The sequence below is a fragment of the Clarias gariepinus genome, chromosome 1 (genome assembly GCF_024256425.1).
Source record: "Clarias gariepinus isolate MV-2021 ecotype Netherlands chromosome 1, CGAR_prim_01v2, whole genome shotgun sequence".
Lineage (NCBI taxonomy): Eukaryota > Metazoa > Chordata > Actinopteri > Siluriformes > Clariidae > Clarias > Clarias gariepinus.
The window spans coordinates 20,501,859-20,519,574 of NC_071100.1; the positions used below are offsets into that span (position 1 = coordinate 20,501,859).

General features: G+C 39.6%; 1 protein-coding gene across 1 annotated transcript; it reads left to right on the plus strand.

The window, feature by feature from the left end:
• Nucleotides 1-8,648: 8,648 nt before the first annotated feature.
• Nucleotides 8,649-17,234, plus strand: LOC128524101 (copper chaperone for superoxide dismutase-like). The gene is made up of 8 exons (XM_053496851.1): nt 8,649-8,749; nt 10,103-10,175; nt 10,390-10,527; nt 10,650-10,824; nt 12,040-12,100; nt 12,439-12,516; nt 12,690-12,793; nt 14,690-17,234. The coding sequence occupies exons 1-8, from the start codon at nt 8,726-8,728 to the stop codon at nt 14,844-14,846; spliced, it is 810 nt and encodes a 269-aa protein (XP_053352826.1). The 5' UTR covers nt 8,649-8,725; the 3' UTR covers nt 14,847-17,234.
• Nucleotides 17,235-17,716: the final 482 nt, after the last annotated feature.

Here is a 17,716-nt window from a genome sequence, read left to right on the forward strand (position 1 = left end):
TAGTCCGCCAAGGAGTGCTCAACCCTGGAACCAAACCACAGTCACTGGGGCAAAATAAAACGTATCGGGTGTGATTATAAGACAAAGCAGGTTTTTAAAAGCAATCTGCTTAAATCAGACAATATAAAAAACCCTTTATGTGTACACTCATAATCTCACAATACATGGCCCCATTCATCCTTTCCTCATCTGATCAGTCATCCTGGTCCCTTTGCAGAAAAACATCCCCAAAGCATGATGTTTCCACCCCCATGCTTCACAGTAGGTATGGTGTTCTTTGGATGCAACTTAGCATTCTTTCTCCTCCAGACACGACAAGCTGACCAAAGTTATATTTTGGTTTTATCTGACCATATGACATTCTCCCAATCATTCCAATCAATCATTCTCTTCTAGATCATCCAAATGCTCTCTAGCAAACTTCAGACGGGCCTGAACATGTACTGGCTTAAGCAGGGGGACACGTCCGAAACTGCAGGATTTGGGTCACTGGCAGCGCAGTGTGTTACTGATGGTAGCCCTTGTTACTTTGGTCCCAGCTCTCTGCAGTTTATTCACTAGGTCTCCCCGTGTGGTTCTGGGATTTTTGCTCACAGTTCTTGTGATCTTTTTGACCCCACGTGGTGAGATCTTGAGTGGAGCCCCAGATCGAGGGAGATTATCAGTGGTTTTGTGTGTCTTCCATTTTCTAATAATTGCTCCCACAATTGATTTCTTAACACCAAGCGGCTTACATATTGCAGATTCAGTCTTCCCAGCCTGGTGCAGGTCTACAATTTTGTTTCTGATGTCCTTTGACAGCTCTTTGGTCTTGGCCATAGTGGAGTTTGCAGTGTGACTGTTTGAAGTTGTAAACAGGTGTCTTTTATACTGATAACGGATGCAATTAATACAGGTAATGAGTGAAGGACAGAGGAGCCTCTTTAAAGAAGTTACAGGTCTGTGAGGGCCAGAAATCTTGCTCGTTTGTAGGTAACCAAATACTTATTTTCCACCGTAATTTGCAAATAAATTTGGTGTTTTCTGGCTTATATTTTTGGCAGATGTTACTATGTCTTGACATAGTGCCAAACGTCTTTGTGTACAGAGGGTCACCATGCCACGTCTAATAACCTCAAGAGTGTTTTAGCCTTGCCAGGTGTCCACCCAATGGATTGTCATGAAAATACTGGAGGAAACTTTGGGTTAATGATTGGGTGATCACCAGTTGGAATTTTTCTTCTAGTTTTACTGGAGGCCGGTGACATACTGCCCCCTGATGGTGTTCAAAGGAGAACTGGCCGCATGGTCAGTGAAGACATCGAAAGCCTGGCCTTCAAGGAAGTTCCTCCATTTTTCCACTGCCCATATGACTGCTAAACACTCCTTTTCTAAAGTTGAGTAATTCAGCTCCGCTCTTCTTAAGTTTCGGGATGCGTAGGCTACTGCTTGTTCTCCTTCAGCTGACATTTGGATAAGGATTGCTCCCAGGCCAGGTAGGTTAAGATTAGGCTGTGCCAGAACAGATGGATCTTGAAGGGCTTGTTTGAGGACGTCCATGCTGGCTTGGCACTCATCCGTCCACTCCGATCTCACTCCCTTTTAATTCAGATGGTTTAGTGGGGCGGTGATGTCAGGAAAATGTGGAATGAGCTTATGGTACCAGCCAGCTAGATCCAGGAAGCGTTGCAATGCCTTTAAATCTTGAGAAGGTGGATGTTCAGCCACAGCTCGGGTTTTTTTAGGGTCAATCTGTACTCCGTCCTTTGAGATGATGTATCCCAGAAACTTGAGCTGGCGTTTGAAGAAATGGCACTTCTTCATATTCAAGGAGAGATTGGCTTGGGAGAGTCTCCTTAGTACTTCATGGAGATGTTGACTGTGCTGCTCCATGGTTTAAGAGTAAATAATGATGTCAATGTACACAAAACAACTATTTACCCCAGATCAGCCTTCTCCATTAACATTTGGAAGGTGGCAGCTGTGTATCTGAGACCATATGGCAAGGACTGAAACTGAAAGAGGCCTTTAGTGGTGATGAAGGCAGTCTTTTTACAACTCTCTTTCTCAATCTCCACCTGCCAGTAACAGGACTGCAAATTCAGTGTGCTGAACCAGGAGGTGCCTTTCAGGGATTCAATGATGTCGTGAATCAATGGCATTGGGTAAGCATCCGGTTGGTCTTACTATTCAGTTTCCTAAAGTCCACACAAAAACGGTAAGACCCATTTTAAGCTGACATTCTGCGCCATGCAACTTGTAGCTAAGTGTTCTTTGTGTTTTACTCTGATGTATTCTTCCATCCAACGATGTATTCTTGCTGCCATATGTGTTCTCACATGCATGTAGGTGCTCCCTGTATCCAGCACTGCATTCATTTCCTTGCCTTGCACTGACACTGGTACCAGCGGAAGCAAGGTGGCTGCGTAGGGCTGATCAATGTCAAGTCCAGCTGGGTGTTTCAAAGGGAAGCTCGATCTATAGCTCACTTTTTGTTCTTGACCTTGCTGTGCTGACTTCCCATTTTCGGCCATTAATCTTTAGCACCCATAGTCTTTTTCCACCATTGAGCCCACCTTCACCTGAGTTCCTCTCAGACAGCCTGCCACTGAGGTTGATATTGTTCAGCATACAATTCACCAGCTCCTCCTACAAGATGTCAGGCTTCCACTTCAGACAGAGGGCCTGGTAGTCATAGGCAAAGTCCCTGAGACCGTTGTCCAGGCTGTTGTACCAGCAACCTTAACTTGTCCTCTATTTCAGTCAGGTAGTCATCTGGTAAGTACGCAGTCATGAATGGCTTTTTAAAAGACTTCCAGACACTTGTCTTTTCGCCTTCCACCAGCTTAGAGTGGGTCCTCGTAGTACTGCGCTAAGGGTTCCTACTAGCTTCACACTGGGAAGTGGCCCGATTTAAAAATATTTTTCACATTGCTCAATGAAGTTGAGCACGTCTGCTGTCTTGTAATCATCGCCAAATGATGAAAGCTTTAAGTGAATTGGCAGTCGAGCGCAAAAGGAGGAAGTAGCCGGTAAAATTGAGGAGGTAAGCAGACTAGATGAGTAACATCATAGATTACATGGCGTACTTTATGTTGTACATTTCCCCTAGGTCCAGCGACTGGTGTTTTGGGTGAAAGCAGTGCACTGGAGTGTGATGATGCAGGCCTGTATTCTTTAAAGAGTGGACGTGATAGTAAGCCGTAGCTTTTTCTTTTGATTTGACCGCTCTCTTCAGCTTTTCTTCACCCCTGCTAAGCTAGTGTCCACAGCATGCTGAAAACTGGTTTCCCTATTTAACATACTATTTATGGATTCTTTAAAATCATGCTCTAAACTTTTTTCTGAAAGAGCCAATAAATCCACCTTACATTGATTTACCTCTGTCTGCAGCGTTTGTACAGCAGCCATATTAGACAAATGATAAACATCATCATCATCATCATGTCTATCAGATATATACAATGAGCTAATTAAGAAAGTTATCTCTGCAGGATTACAGCGAGTCACAAAAGAACCTACTGCAAAAATCGGCCTCATCATCCTCCTGTACATAACTGTTAACAACTGAGTCAGGCTTAATGGCAATACTAGCAATAGCATTTGGCATTAGCAATGGTAGCATCCTTCCTGCTCTGCAAAGTCACACAACACTGGAAGAATACACAAAAAAAGATTCCCCAAATTGATCCCATTTGATTCCCCAATCAAGTTTGTTATTAATCAAGTTAAACTAAATCAGGGTCTTTTATTCAACTTCTGGTGTGGTATACTGTAGGCAGAGCAGGGCAAGAAAAGACAAACAATGACAACAATTAACCAAAACCCAAAGTATATCAAGTGACAAAAAAACCAAAACGGTGGACCAAAAAACACTTTATTAAATATTTACAAAATATTGTAACGAGTTCGACCCATGTTGCACGGGTGGCACCATAAAGCACAGACATGAGGTGGAGAGGAAAAAGGGTAATTTATTTAAGATAAATGGGGAAGGAAAGGGTTAAAGGAGGAAGGACGGAAAAAAGGGAAGGAAAGAATGTGCATGTGCACGTCTGTTGGGCAGTGCCCCGCTGGCATGCGAGCACAGCCTGGTGAGTGGGGAACAGCAGGCATAGTGGCAGCGTGGACCCGCGAGGACAGCAGTTTTTGCCCTCATCGGCTCGGAGGCAGAAGCTGCTGTCCATGCAGCTCTGCTCTCAGCCCCTCCCAGCTCTTTTAGGAATCCTCTCTGATGTCCGCCGGCTGGGCGCTTAGTAAAGTCCGGTCTCCCAACAGACCCCGAGCTACACTCCCTGTGCTGTGTTTTACAGCGCGGGGAGAAGCCCGGGATCATTAGCAGCGTTGGCTCGGCGGCTAATTCCACGGCCCCGCTCCTTTGCGCACCTGCAGAAGAGGAGGCCACCTTGCTAGTAAGCTTTGAAATGAGCGAGGAGCACGCACACCCATCACAGGCGCATGCTGTGACAATATATATACAAATACGAAAAAAAAAGAGTGTGTGTGTGTGTGTATGGAATAGAATGTCCAGAGTCCAGGTTATTTATGAGCGTGTTTGTGAGTGTGTGTTGAAAGAGATGGCTCTGTCTCACTGGTAATATTGAAACAGTCTGGGAGCACGAAAACGATGCAAGAGGTGTTGTGAATTAGTCTGGCAAGGATTAAGCCAGAAAACGGAAAAATCCAACTTGTCACGATATACGTGACATAAACGGTGTTGTCTCACCATAATCTCAAATTCAAATTATTCAAATTAAAATTTTATTTGTCACATACACAGTCATACACCGTACGATATGCAGTGAAATGCTTAGACAACTGCCTGTGACCTTATAGACAATGAATAGGAAATAAATATAAAAGGAAAACAGAAGGTAAATTTGACTAAGTAAGAATAAAATAAAATATAAAATTAAAAATAAAATATCACTATACAGTACAAAATATACAATAAGACAAATGTATGAAAATATAGAAAATTAAGAGACAGCTGTACTGTACAGGACAAAATATACAATATAAGAAACATTTATTAAAAAAAAAGAGAAAATAAAAAAGTGTAAAAAATAAGAAACAGTTGTGCAATACAGAGATATAGAGTTTATGGAATTTTGTGGGAATGAAGTTGAATATAAATTGAATATAAACAGAAATGACACATATTTAAAGTGTTTAAAGTGACTTGTGCATCCGGGTAACAGGATGTCCAGAGGGTGTGCAAATATGCTTGAAAATGACATATTTAAAGTGACTTGTGATAGGGTAATTGGGTAATTTAACTAATGTCCACGAATGTGTTGTGCAGTGGTCACTAGTGTAAGTGAATGTCAATGTATGTAGATGTGCAAAATGGATCAGTACCGTGTGGTGTACTGATTAAGAGGAAGAAGCTCCTCCTCAGTCTTTCTGTGTTGGTCTTCAGGCAGCGGAATCGCTTTGCTGCTCAACAAAGTGAACAGTCAATTGCTGGGGTGGCTGAGGTCCTTCACAATCTTCCTGGCCTTGGTCCAGCACCGCTTGCATTAGATTGAGTGCAGGTCAGGGAGCTCGGTGCGGATGATGCGCTTAGCTAATCGCAACACCCTCTGTACAGCTCGTCTGTCCTGCATGGTGCTGTTCCCAAACCAGGTTGAGATGTTTCCCATCAGGATGCTCTCTATGGTGCAGGAGTAAAAGTTCCTGAGCACCTTGGAGGGCAGTCTGAAGTCTCTCAAGCGTCTGAGGTGGTAGAGACGCTGTCTGGCCTTTTTCACCAAGGTGTTGATGTGACAGGACCATGACAGGTCCTGTGTGATGGAATCTCTCCACTTCGAGTTGCTTTCCGGGTGCTCTTTTATGCCGAATCACATGACCCGGCATGTCATCGGGATTTTCTCACGATACAGCTGCACATGCTCACGAAAGCACAACCCCGGAACCAAACCACAGTCACTGGGGCAAAATAAAACCTCATCGGGTGTGATTATGAGACAAAGCATTTTTATTCTTTTTGTTATTCTGCTTAAAACTGTCTATATAAAAAAAAAAACTTTGCGGCTTGGCCCTCACTCATTATTTACATTACAAAAAAATACATTAAAGCATACTGTTAATACGGCAATGCAGCCAGACATTCAGGGAAAAACAGTGCAAACAAAAGCAGTGCATGATGCAGAAAAGGTGTAAGGTTAGTAAAAACCCTTTTTTACACCCTATACACAGTCATACATCTTTGTGCCTCTCTCAAAAAGCACTTCTTATTTAACTGAAGACACAAGTCAACATTGAATACCTGACATTTTCATGGTGTTTTTTGCCTCTTACCATAAACTGATTTGCAATGCACACAGACTCTGTGACCAGAAGTGGTAACATTCCTGGCATCTGAGGTCAGTCCATGTGCTGGTTGTGTGCACTCACAGATGAAGCCTGAACATCACAAACATTGGTGAGCTACATAAGGCAGTATTTTAGCCACCTAGAGCTAAGTGTTTGTGCTAAATAACATTATAGATAACAGTGTCAACCAAATAGCTATGATAAAATAAAGCTATCCAAAATGGGGTGAAATACATTATAAACATTAACACCACAGCTAATATTGACAACCATCTGTAATCTACATAAAGCATTAGCTTAGCCATCGCTAGCTAACCTGTTTATGCTAAGCTACATAAGGCAGTTTGTTAGCATGATTAGTGTTATCTACATGCTACCCCACCATGTAAGTGACATTAAATGACAATGTTTCACATAAACTGGCAAAACCTTGAGAGAAAATAAGAAAAAATAAAATAATATTAGTTTTATATTATCAGAATAAGGATTATTTAGGATTTAATAACTTACCCATAATTACAGCTTGCTGGATTCTCCTCCTTCGTTCATTGTTGGAGTCTCAGTGTTGTTCTGAGGTAAATCTAAACTCCTCCCACTGTCCAGAACATTCTGTAGAGCTTCAGAAACAGCGCGTGACATCTTCCACACGCGCAGGAAACTTTTTGTGTGTGTGTGTGTGTGTGCGTGTTTGGGGGTGTGACCTTATATGTAGATTTACCCTGACTGTTTCATAGGGATTACATAAACTGAGAATATTTAATTTTGATTAAGCTTGTTTCATTTAAAAGTAGACACTTTAAGCTTTATAGACTACCATTCAAAAGATTGGGGTCACTTGCAAATTTATTTGTTTTTGTTTAGTGATTTATTTTCTACATTCTTAACAGCACCTCAGATTAGAGGCGTTATGAAGTCTTTACAAAGCATAAGTAGCAGACACTCTAATCTCACAATTAACTGTTCAAAAGAGATTAATGCATTTTTTGGACACCTTCAGCATTCTTTTACACTGTAGAAAGAAATAAAAATCAGGAATGATCATGGAGTTAGAGCGTGACCGCAAACTTTTGAACGGTAGTGTATATATATATATATATATATATATATATATATATATATATATATATATATATATTAGTGCTGTCAATCGATTAAAAAAAATTAACTAATTAATCGCACATTTTTTTGCAATTAATCGCGATTAATCACAATTAAAAGACTGAAACTTTTTGGATATGTAAATGTAAATAATTAATGTAAACTCAAGACAATGAAACTATTTAAATTCAAATATGATTGTTTATTGGAATTTTTGTTTAACTTGTAACACAGATTTTCTCATGTACAGTAAACAACATACCTGCAATAAACCATCAATATTCTCCAAATTAACTGTTGGCTTGAAAGCCATATTTATTACAGAAATAAAAACACAGGTATGTGCCATTTGTGTCATTTAAATTTCAATACAATCAATGCAATTTACATTGGCGAGGCCCTGTAGAGATTGTTTCGGTGGGGTGTTTTGCTTTTAAGTGATATGTCAAAGACGAATTACTTCTCTGGTATTTAAATTCGGCTTTGCAAAATGTACAGATTACTTTTGTTTTATCCACAGAACCATCCGGCAGAGTTTTATACTGAAACTTTCCGTCTAAAAGTCCTTCCTTGGTCTTATCCATACTTCTTTGCACGTTGAACACACGTCAGCCACAACAGGAAATAAAAAAAACTGCAACCGCGTTAATTGCGTTAATTTTTTTTAATGCGTTAAATATTTCAAATTAATCGCATGCGTTAACGCACTAATTTTGACAGCACTAATATATATATATATGGATATGTGTGTGCAGTATTCACTGAGTTTAAGTCAATTTTAGTGACGAGTTTCAAAAAGATTTAAAGAAATGAAGACCCTTTACAGATTAAAATGATGCATTACACTTATGTGTATGATTAAAAATTACGGTACATTTTAAGGTAAAATTGCGAATAATCCCACCGCCGGAACCACTGACCCCATGATGCTGGATCTGGTATGCCGGTCACCCACATCATAATGCTGTGATGCTGGTGCACCAAAACACAACATATGCTGGTATACTTGCTGGTCAGCTATGATGGTCTATGCTGTTTTTCTTTTTCAGTTTTAAGTGATTTCAATAGATTACTTTTTAAAAATATGCAACAGTCCTACTGGTCTTATTTTATTTTTTATTATTATTATTATTATTATTATTATTATTATTATTATTATTATACATGCTAAAGAGACTTTTATACTTTTATGGATTTTTTTTTTACCTCAGCGTGATAAGACTCGTATTTTGAAAGGCGGAAGTTTAGGTTTTGTTTTGAACAGTTGGTTGTTGCTTCACAGCAGGAGTAGAGAGTGTGTGTATCAGAGGTATACAGTATATCTGTAGAAATGGAGACAGATCGAGCCGCTACAGTGAGTTGCTTGCTCTCTCTCTCTATCTCTCTCTCTCTCTCTCTCTCTGTGTGTGTGTGTGTGTGTGTGTGTGTGGTGTTACAGTTACTCCCCGCTCTTTACTGTACCTGCACAAGAGTGACTTGCTTATCAGGTCACGTGGTTAGGGACTTTATTCTGTTTTTCTCCATAACTATGAGCATTTTTCATTTTGCACTTCCTTGTGAAACTATTAGTATGCGTTTTTTGGGTGATTATTTTTACTTTAGATATAACCAGCTCTCCTTTCTAAAGCTGAATCCTAAACAGCACCTTGCGTGTAGTTCACTGCATGACCAGTAGGGGGCTGTTTGCTTCTTTATTAAACCATAAACTTGACATACATAGATCAGCCACAACATTAACACCACCACTAGGTAAACTGGATAACACTGACTATCAATTATATACAAGTGGACTGGTGACAGGATCATGGACACAAAGGGCTGCCCCTGTGGGGTGTAAAGATCAGCCCATCTGGTCTGAACCTACCAGAAAATCCAGTGCTGGCCTTGATAGAAAGGCACCAGAACACACAGTTCACCACAGTCCACCATGCGCAGGTCCCAGCAGACGAAGCGTCCAAGGCCAGCGACCTAGCCTTTAAACTCCTCAGATCCTGATCCGATCAAGCAACCATGGAATACACTGAACAAACGAGTCCAACCCATAAAGGCCACACCATATTGGCACAAGGGGGACCCAAAACCTAGCTGGTTTTAATGTTGTGGCTAATCAGTGAAAGTATTTGGACAGTGACAGAATTTTAATAATGTTTGCCTTGCAACATATTTAAACAGTTTGCTATGTAAGTCAAATGAATAAGCACAAATAGTTTAAATATAATAATAATAATAATAATAATAATAATAATAGCCTCATGGTGTATGAAAGAAGCATGATTTAAAACAAACATTATTGGTTAATCGTTTCCTTAATCGGTTAAATTCTTAAAAGGAATGAATCAGCCAGTGATTATTAATTAATATCCATAATCATGTGACTCTTCAGAACGCTATTCCACATGATAGAAACCATTCTTTTTTGTGTTTCACAAAAATTTGTTTTTCACAAAAATGGGGTGAATACTTATGCAATTTTATTTTAAATTGTAAGCCTTTGTTTTTTTGAAAAATAGATTTTTTTCCCTACTATGTAATATTTTGTTTACATTCATGCCAGTTACATTTGCATAAGTTTCAGGATGTAGCTCTACTAAATGTCGGGGAATTCCAAGAGGATGAATACTTATGCAAGGCAGTGTATAGTATAGCTCTGTAGCTGATTAATAAATGAAAGAATGTGTATGATGTATGATTGTCTTTGTGCTCTCAGTTGGAGTTTGCAGTGCAGATGAGCTGTGAGAGCTGCGTGCGGGCTGTTAAAGGTGCACTAGAAAACCAGCCTGGTGAGTTAACCACGTAATAAACGTTGAGTAAATAAACATCCTATTTTGTTGTCTTCATATACACTAATCTAACATAGGGCATAGGTCATGTGCTGTGACCTTCTGTTCCTGCTTCGATTCTGCTACGTTCTTTATTATTTTAAAGCTGCTTTAGATAAAAAAAATTATATATGATTAAATGTGAAGGTAAATCGTGTTGGATGTGTTTTTGCAGGCGTGCAGGCAGTACAGGTGGACTTGGCTCGGGAGGAGGTTTTGGTTGAGACATCACTTTCCACTCGAGCGGTTCAGGATCTGATTGAGAGCACGGGCAGGAGAGCCGTACTCAAGGGCATCGGGGGATCACAACCAGGTTTGGCTCTCGGTTCTCAGCATCAACCACAAGCGGCAGCTCTTAATGCAGATTTCATTTAAAATTGTAAACAGTTACACATGCCTGTGCTTTTCTGATCTGTTCCTGCTTGTATGTTTTAGACCTGGGCGCAGCTGTGGCTATGCTAAGCGGGACGGGGGCGGTGCAGGGCGTGGTCCGGTTCCTGCAGTTATCTGAGAAGCGATGTTTGATTGATGGCACAATTGACGGCTTAGAGCCCGGTGCTCACGGCCTTCACGTGCATGAACTTGGAGACCTCACACAGGACTGCATGAGGTATGCTGACCTCTGACCCTTCACCCTTATAGATACGAATGAGAATTAAATTGAAAATTGAAAGAAGTAGAATGTTATATAAGAGTTAAATGAGTGACAGAGATGAGGTGTTTATTTCACACTGAAACTCATACAAAGGGATTGATGAGTAACTGTAGATTTACACTGAAACACAGTTAATATTACACTCTGTCTCCATGTAGAGTTATATACTGTACGTGTCATTTATTTATACACTGCATGGAGCAAAAAAAGTCACCACGTGGAGCTCCTGTGAGCCTTCCATTGGATAATTACTGCAGCGATCAGCTGGCGACAAGTTATTTACCCCTGACTAGTGCAGTCTTAAACAACCATGTCAGAAAACATATCATTGGAAAAAAAATTTATTCAGTACTACGGAGCATAAAGAATGGACTGTGGAACATTGGAAAACGGTCATGTGGTCTGATGAGTCCAGATTTACTCAGTTCCAGAGTGATGGGCACATCAGGGTAAGAATAGAGGTAGATGGAATGATGCACACATCATGACCAGTGCCTACCTAACAAGCCTGTGGGGCCAGTGTTATGATCTGGGGTTGCTTCTGTTGGTTAGGTCTAGGTTCAGCAAAGTTATATGACCAAAAAATAAGTTGACGACCTGAAGATACTGAATTGTTAAATTCATTGTTAAAAGCGCTATATAAAATGAATTGAATTGAATGACCAGATTTTTCCATCAAGGTTTTTTTCCCCCTGATGGCACTGTCATGTTCCAAGATGATGCCAGGATTTATTAGGGTCAAACTGTGAAAGGGGATAAGACGTCATTCGCCACAAGAGAGTCCAGAGTCTGAGAGTCCAGACAGCTTTTCCCCATTGAGAATCTTTGGAATGTGCTGGAGAAGACTTTACGCTGTTGTCTGACTCTCCCAACATTAATAAAAGATCTTGGAGAGAATTTAATGTCTCTGGATTAAAATAAATGTTAATCGATGAAATATTAGAGTGTGCAACTTTTTTTTGGGCCAGTCAGTGTGTTTAGATCTGTTAGTAAGATAACTCAAATACTTCTAATAGCTTTTATAATGTATCTAAATATACATTAGATGCAAGATTATTAAATTAATCTCAAACTCTCTCACTTTCCTCTGTCTGTCTGTGTCCTGTCTTTATCTCTGTCTCTCCCGCTAAACTCCCTGTCTTTCTCTCTTATCTATCTTCCCTCTCACAGTTGTGGTGATCACTATAACCCATATGGGAAGCAGCACGGAGGCCCACAAGACACAGAAAGGGTATGTTTACTTTTTCTTCGAGCCATTTCTTCCCCTGATTGTTAGAAACTAGACACCAAAACTGATCTATTGTTAAAATATAACATAAAACCCACAGGACGTTCATCCTATTGTAGTCTGTTGCCTAGCTAATGCCAAACAAAAGTCTTATTTTAATATTCCCATTTCAGATCAGATTCCTTGGCATAAAACATGACCTTTCTTCTTTCCTGTAGATTATTGTAATGGATTAAAGTAACATGTTCAGGAGCGCTGTTAGTTTTTGTCAAGGTTTTAGTGAGGTATAATGTCAGAGAGAAAGACATGGTGTGATGAATGAAGGTTTTTGTGTGGTGCAGCATGTTGGTGATTTGGGAAACGTGCAGGCCGGAGCAGACGGCAGAGCCACGTTCAGACTGGAGGACTCGCAGCTGAAGGTAACTGATAATGTTACTCTCAACCTGCCAATGTGGGGGGGGTTTGAGCGAGACTCAACTCAAAGTGTATAAACTGTACAGTGAGGCACTTTACATTAAAAAGCTGAAGATATAATTGTATGTGGAACGAACATCGCAATCCAGTGTCCCTCACTGCATGTCTCTGTGGACAGGTGTGGGACGTGATCGGTCGGTCGCTGGTGGTGGATTCAGGAGAAGATGATCTGGGAAGAGGAAATCACCCTCTGTCCCGACAAACAGGAAACTCAGGCCTGAGGTGATCAGTAATTTTACATGAATTAGTATGACACACACACTTAAAGCTCAGGACTGATTACTGACTAAATGACATCATAGGGAGTGAAAATATCTTAAATATAGTCACAGTGATCTAGAATTTAATTTTCTAACATTATATAGAAAGGTAAGTTCCTAGTTGTTTCTAGATGTTTCTAGAAAGATTGGAAAAAATAATCTGCCACACATGACATGGCTCTAGAAATGGGCTTAATAATCATATATATACACTCAACTATAGGATAATTGGGAACACCTGTTTACTTTCTCATTAATGCAATTATCTAATCAACCAATCACATGGCTTCATTTTAGGGGTGTGGTCCTGGTCAAGACAATCTCCTGAACTCCAAACTAAATGTCAGAATGGGAAAGAATGGTGATTTAAGCAATTTTGAGCGTGGCATGGTTGTTGGTGCCAGACGGGCCGGTCTGAGTATTTCACAATCTGCTCAGTTACTGGGATTTTCACGCACAACCATTTCTAGGGTTTACAAAGAATGGTGTGAAAAAGGAAAAACTTCCAGTATGCGGCAGTCCTGTGGGCGAAAATGCCTTGTTAATGCTAGAGGTCAGAGGAGAATGGGCCGACTGATTCAAGCTGATAGAAGAGCAACTTTGACTGAAATAACCATTTAGGGTTGTACCATGTAGGAAAAAGAAGGTATCACCCATTCGAATCAAGACACGACCAGATAGTATATACAAGGTGACGTATAGGCCATACAAACATTACCCATGCTTATTTATTAAAGGATGAAGAAACCCTAAAATGTCAGCACTGCAGAACTACCCTAACCATAAAACACATACTTTTGGACTGCCCAAGTTTTACACCATGAGAAAACAACTTCTACCTGAGATTTAAAAAACATATTTTGCAATGCAAAACCAGAAAAACTCTTACAAGTTCTGTCTAAAGTACACGTAAAGAACCAAATGTAAAACCCTGTTCTTCTGACCAAGACCATGCTATTATGTAATCTATTATTATTATATCCTTTTAACTTTCTCACTACTCTCTTATTCACTTACATTTTCATAACATAATAAATCAGCTTAATATTTGATGTGAATCTTGCCATGAAATAGCCTAAGAAGCTGATATGGCAATAAATCTAAATGCAAACAAACAAACCTATCAATATGGGCCAACATTTCTAAAGAATGCTTTCAGCACCTTGTTGAATCAATGCCACGTAGAATTAAGGCAGTTCTGAAGGCGAAAGGGGGCCAAACATATTAGTATGGTGTTCCTAATAATCCTTTGGGTGAGTGTATATTATATATATAATACTGTACATACATTTAATTAGATTTCATATATTTTCACTCGCAAAGATGTATTTCTTTCCACAGTGTAACCATAAACTAGTTTAAAAATACTCTGAAACAACTAAGAAAAGCAGGGATGTGCTTGAACTGTGGTGTTTACTGACTGCGTTGATGTGTAACCACAGAATTTACATTTGGAGCATCACAGAACAGTTTGAGCAGGTAGCGCTGGTGTAAAAACCACTGGCGAAAGAAAAAAAAATCATTTAATTGTTTACCTTTGATAGTATTCTAGTTAGTCACTGTAACAATGAAAAAAATATGAGGGGCGTTCAAGTCAAACCTGGACTTTTGATTACACAGAACAATATTATATACAGTATATACTGTATGTATACCCTTTAAAGCTTTTGCACTGTTCGAATGTTTTACTGTGGCCAAATGTCCGCACTGTGTTTGAAGACTTCTGTGAGTGTCAATTAGAGTTTTAAACCTTTATTCAGGAGAAATTTCATCATAAGTCCCAGTTTCACTTGAACATCCCTTGTATTTTCACACATCTGTCTGTGTAATGATCTCTCTCTCTCTCTCTCACACACAGATTGGCGTGTGGGATCATTGCTCGTTCGGCAGGACTCTTTCAGAACCCCAAACAGATCTGCGCCTGTGACGGAGTCTCACTCTGGGAGGAGAGAGATCGTCCGATAGCGGGCAAAGGCCGCCAAAAAGTCCCAGACACACCATCTGCCAATTTATAATCCTGAGACCACTTATCATAGTAATAATGAGTGAATGAATTAATGAATGAATGAATGCACGACAGATTGCACTTAATGAAGAGACTTAATGATCAGACCAAATATATTGTTGATTACCAATCAGTACCCTTTATACAGTACCATCTCTGAATGTTGCCTGGTTCTTTCTCTGGCAGTTTTTGATCACAACAGTGCTGAGAGTGATGTCATAGTAGAGGTACACATGAAAATTTATGTAAAGCATGGTGACTGAGGTCTGTGTGCAGGGAAGAAAGGCATTTCTTTCTCTACAGTTATGGTTAAAAAGCCTTCACACAGCTGTAGGGTAATACACGCACAGTTTTCAATTTTATCTTTATTTATGTAGGATTAGATATGTTGGATACGTTTCTCGAAGAAAACTGAAAAACTGTTAATGCTCCATTAAAATACACTTATGGTCTGAAATCCACAGTTGTTGAAATCCATAAGTAAATGTTTAATATATGTAGCTTCATAAGACTGACTCTAGAAACTATCCCTCTCATATTGTGGAGTTTGATCTCTTTTGAACAAATGGGTTCCTTATCCATACAAAAATTATGTCATAACCATTTTGTTAAACAATTATTACTTTTTTGACATTTTAACTCAATTTTTCTACGTAATTTAGTCGGGTCAAGTTCTCACCCGTCTTATGAGGGCAGGCCTACACGCTTCCCCTTGCTGGTCACGCACCATAACACACACCGAGGACAGCACTATCTGCCTCCTTCTGCTTGTGTGATCAGTGATTGATGTGGGAGTGTGAGTAAGCCACTTCCCCTTCCCAGGAGAGCATGCCCAATCTTCTGTCTAGGCTCCTAGTTACTGATGGCTGTGGCATCACCTGGGAAAAGAACTCACCATCTTAAGGCCGATTGTGTCTTTGCTGAGCCACTCCTTATCCTATAAATTAGTTTTAAGTAAACTCTCCTAGAGTAAATCAACAGTATGTTAATGCACAAGTGACACAACAGAAATGTGTTCACTGTGTTGTCTAGGGGGGAAAATGCTGTAGTCTCTCTGTGGGAGGGGCCTACTTTCATAATTTTTCCTGTCAATCACAGTGACCCTAGCCAATCACATGCGATCATGTATGCTATAGGGTAGCAGATAGCACTTATTTTCTGATTGGAGCAATGTATGGCATTTCAAAGAGTGTGTTTGGTTGGTGTTGTGTGTCCCAGAGAAAGCATCTATTAAGTTATAATATAATAGCAGAGAGATAAATGATGTGTGGGGAGAAAATTGGGTGAAAAAAGCACAAGTCCTTTATAATAGTAAACACAGATCGACTCTAATCTTGCACTGAAGTGCACGAGGAGTGTTCAAGTCAAACCAGGACTTTTGATTGTGCAGAATGACAGAGCACAGTGATGAGAGGAAAAACTCCCTTTATTTCTATATATAATACCCTGCTACACTAATGCACTTATCCCAGTGGTTTACTTGTATGTGGACACGTCATGGTAGAAAGTTTTCTCAGTACACCAGAGCCATGATCGGACTTCCTGACTCACTGGCCTCCCAGTAAGTCCTCTAATGGCCCTTTCCTTTAATGAAAAAAACAGCCTGTTTTGATGAACAAGGGCATCCTGTTTCGCAGGACAATGCATGACCTCATCCTGCTCACCACACCACTTGCATATTACAGGAATTCGGCTGGGAGTCATTGCCACATCCCTCGCTCAGTCCTGACCTTGCTCCAAGCTATTTTTATATTTTAAGGCAATTAAAGGAGTTCCTGGGAGGCCAGCATTTCTGAGATGTGTGCATTATTGTAGCAGGAGATTATATAAACATCATAATTTAACTCTCATAACTATGTTCTGTTATTCTGCACAATCAAAAGTCCAGGTTTGACTTGAACGTCCCTTGTAAAAGCACTCAATTATAAAAACATCCATTCCAAATAATATTGTTGTTTTATAATGTTTTTTTTTTTTTTTTCAATCATGATTTACATAAAACATCCCGGTACAGTCTTGTGATCTTTATTTAATGTTTAATCTAGAAAGAACATTTTGTGTCCTAAAGCACTAAAGTTAGACTTTACCCAGAACTGTAAAAAAAGGGTTTAAATTTTACTAAATTAACACAATTTAGGTTTTTTTTTAAAAAGTTGGTTAATTTAAATCTGGATCCACTTAAGTAATTAATAAGGATTAAAGAACCCACATAAACCCTAAAATTGAGACTAAATATGTCTCATACATAATTAGATCAAGTCATATTTTCCAAATGCTGATTCTTGCCTTTTTATCATTCGTTAGATCTGTTCCTAGCAGCAGTGGTTCGTTTCTTCCATTTTCACTGTTATTAATATATAAAGTAATTAATTTTCCTAATAAACATTTTACAAAATCATATTGTATTCACAGCCTTTTGATCCTAAGCTTGTATCTCTGAAGTTTCTGTTCACACTTTCCATGTGTGTGTGGGGTTTTTCTCTGCGTTCTCTGGTTTCCTCACACCTTCTAAAAACAAGTCAGAAAAAAATAGCTCAGTTGCATTTCTCCATGAAGGAGTGTGTGAATGTGTGTACATGGTGATGCTCTGTGATAACCTGGTGTATTCCTGTCTCACACCCTGCATTGTCTGAATGTACCGTGACCCTGAGTCATGATAAAGAGGCCACAGAGAGTGAGAGGTTGTGTACATTAGAACGGTCTAAGTGTATTGAATAAATTACATAGAATAAATCCTACACTTTATCTGCCCTCCCCCATCTCTTTCTGCAGGAGGAAAGAAAAGCTGGGATCATGTCTTACTTAAATAATAGTTTTACAAGTGGTAAATTATCTATCTATCTATCTATCTATCTATCTATCTATCTATCTATCTATCTA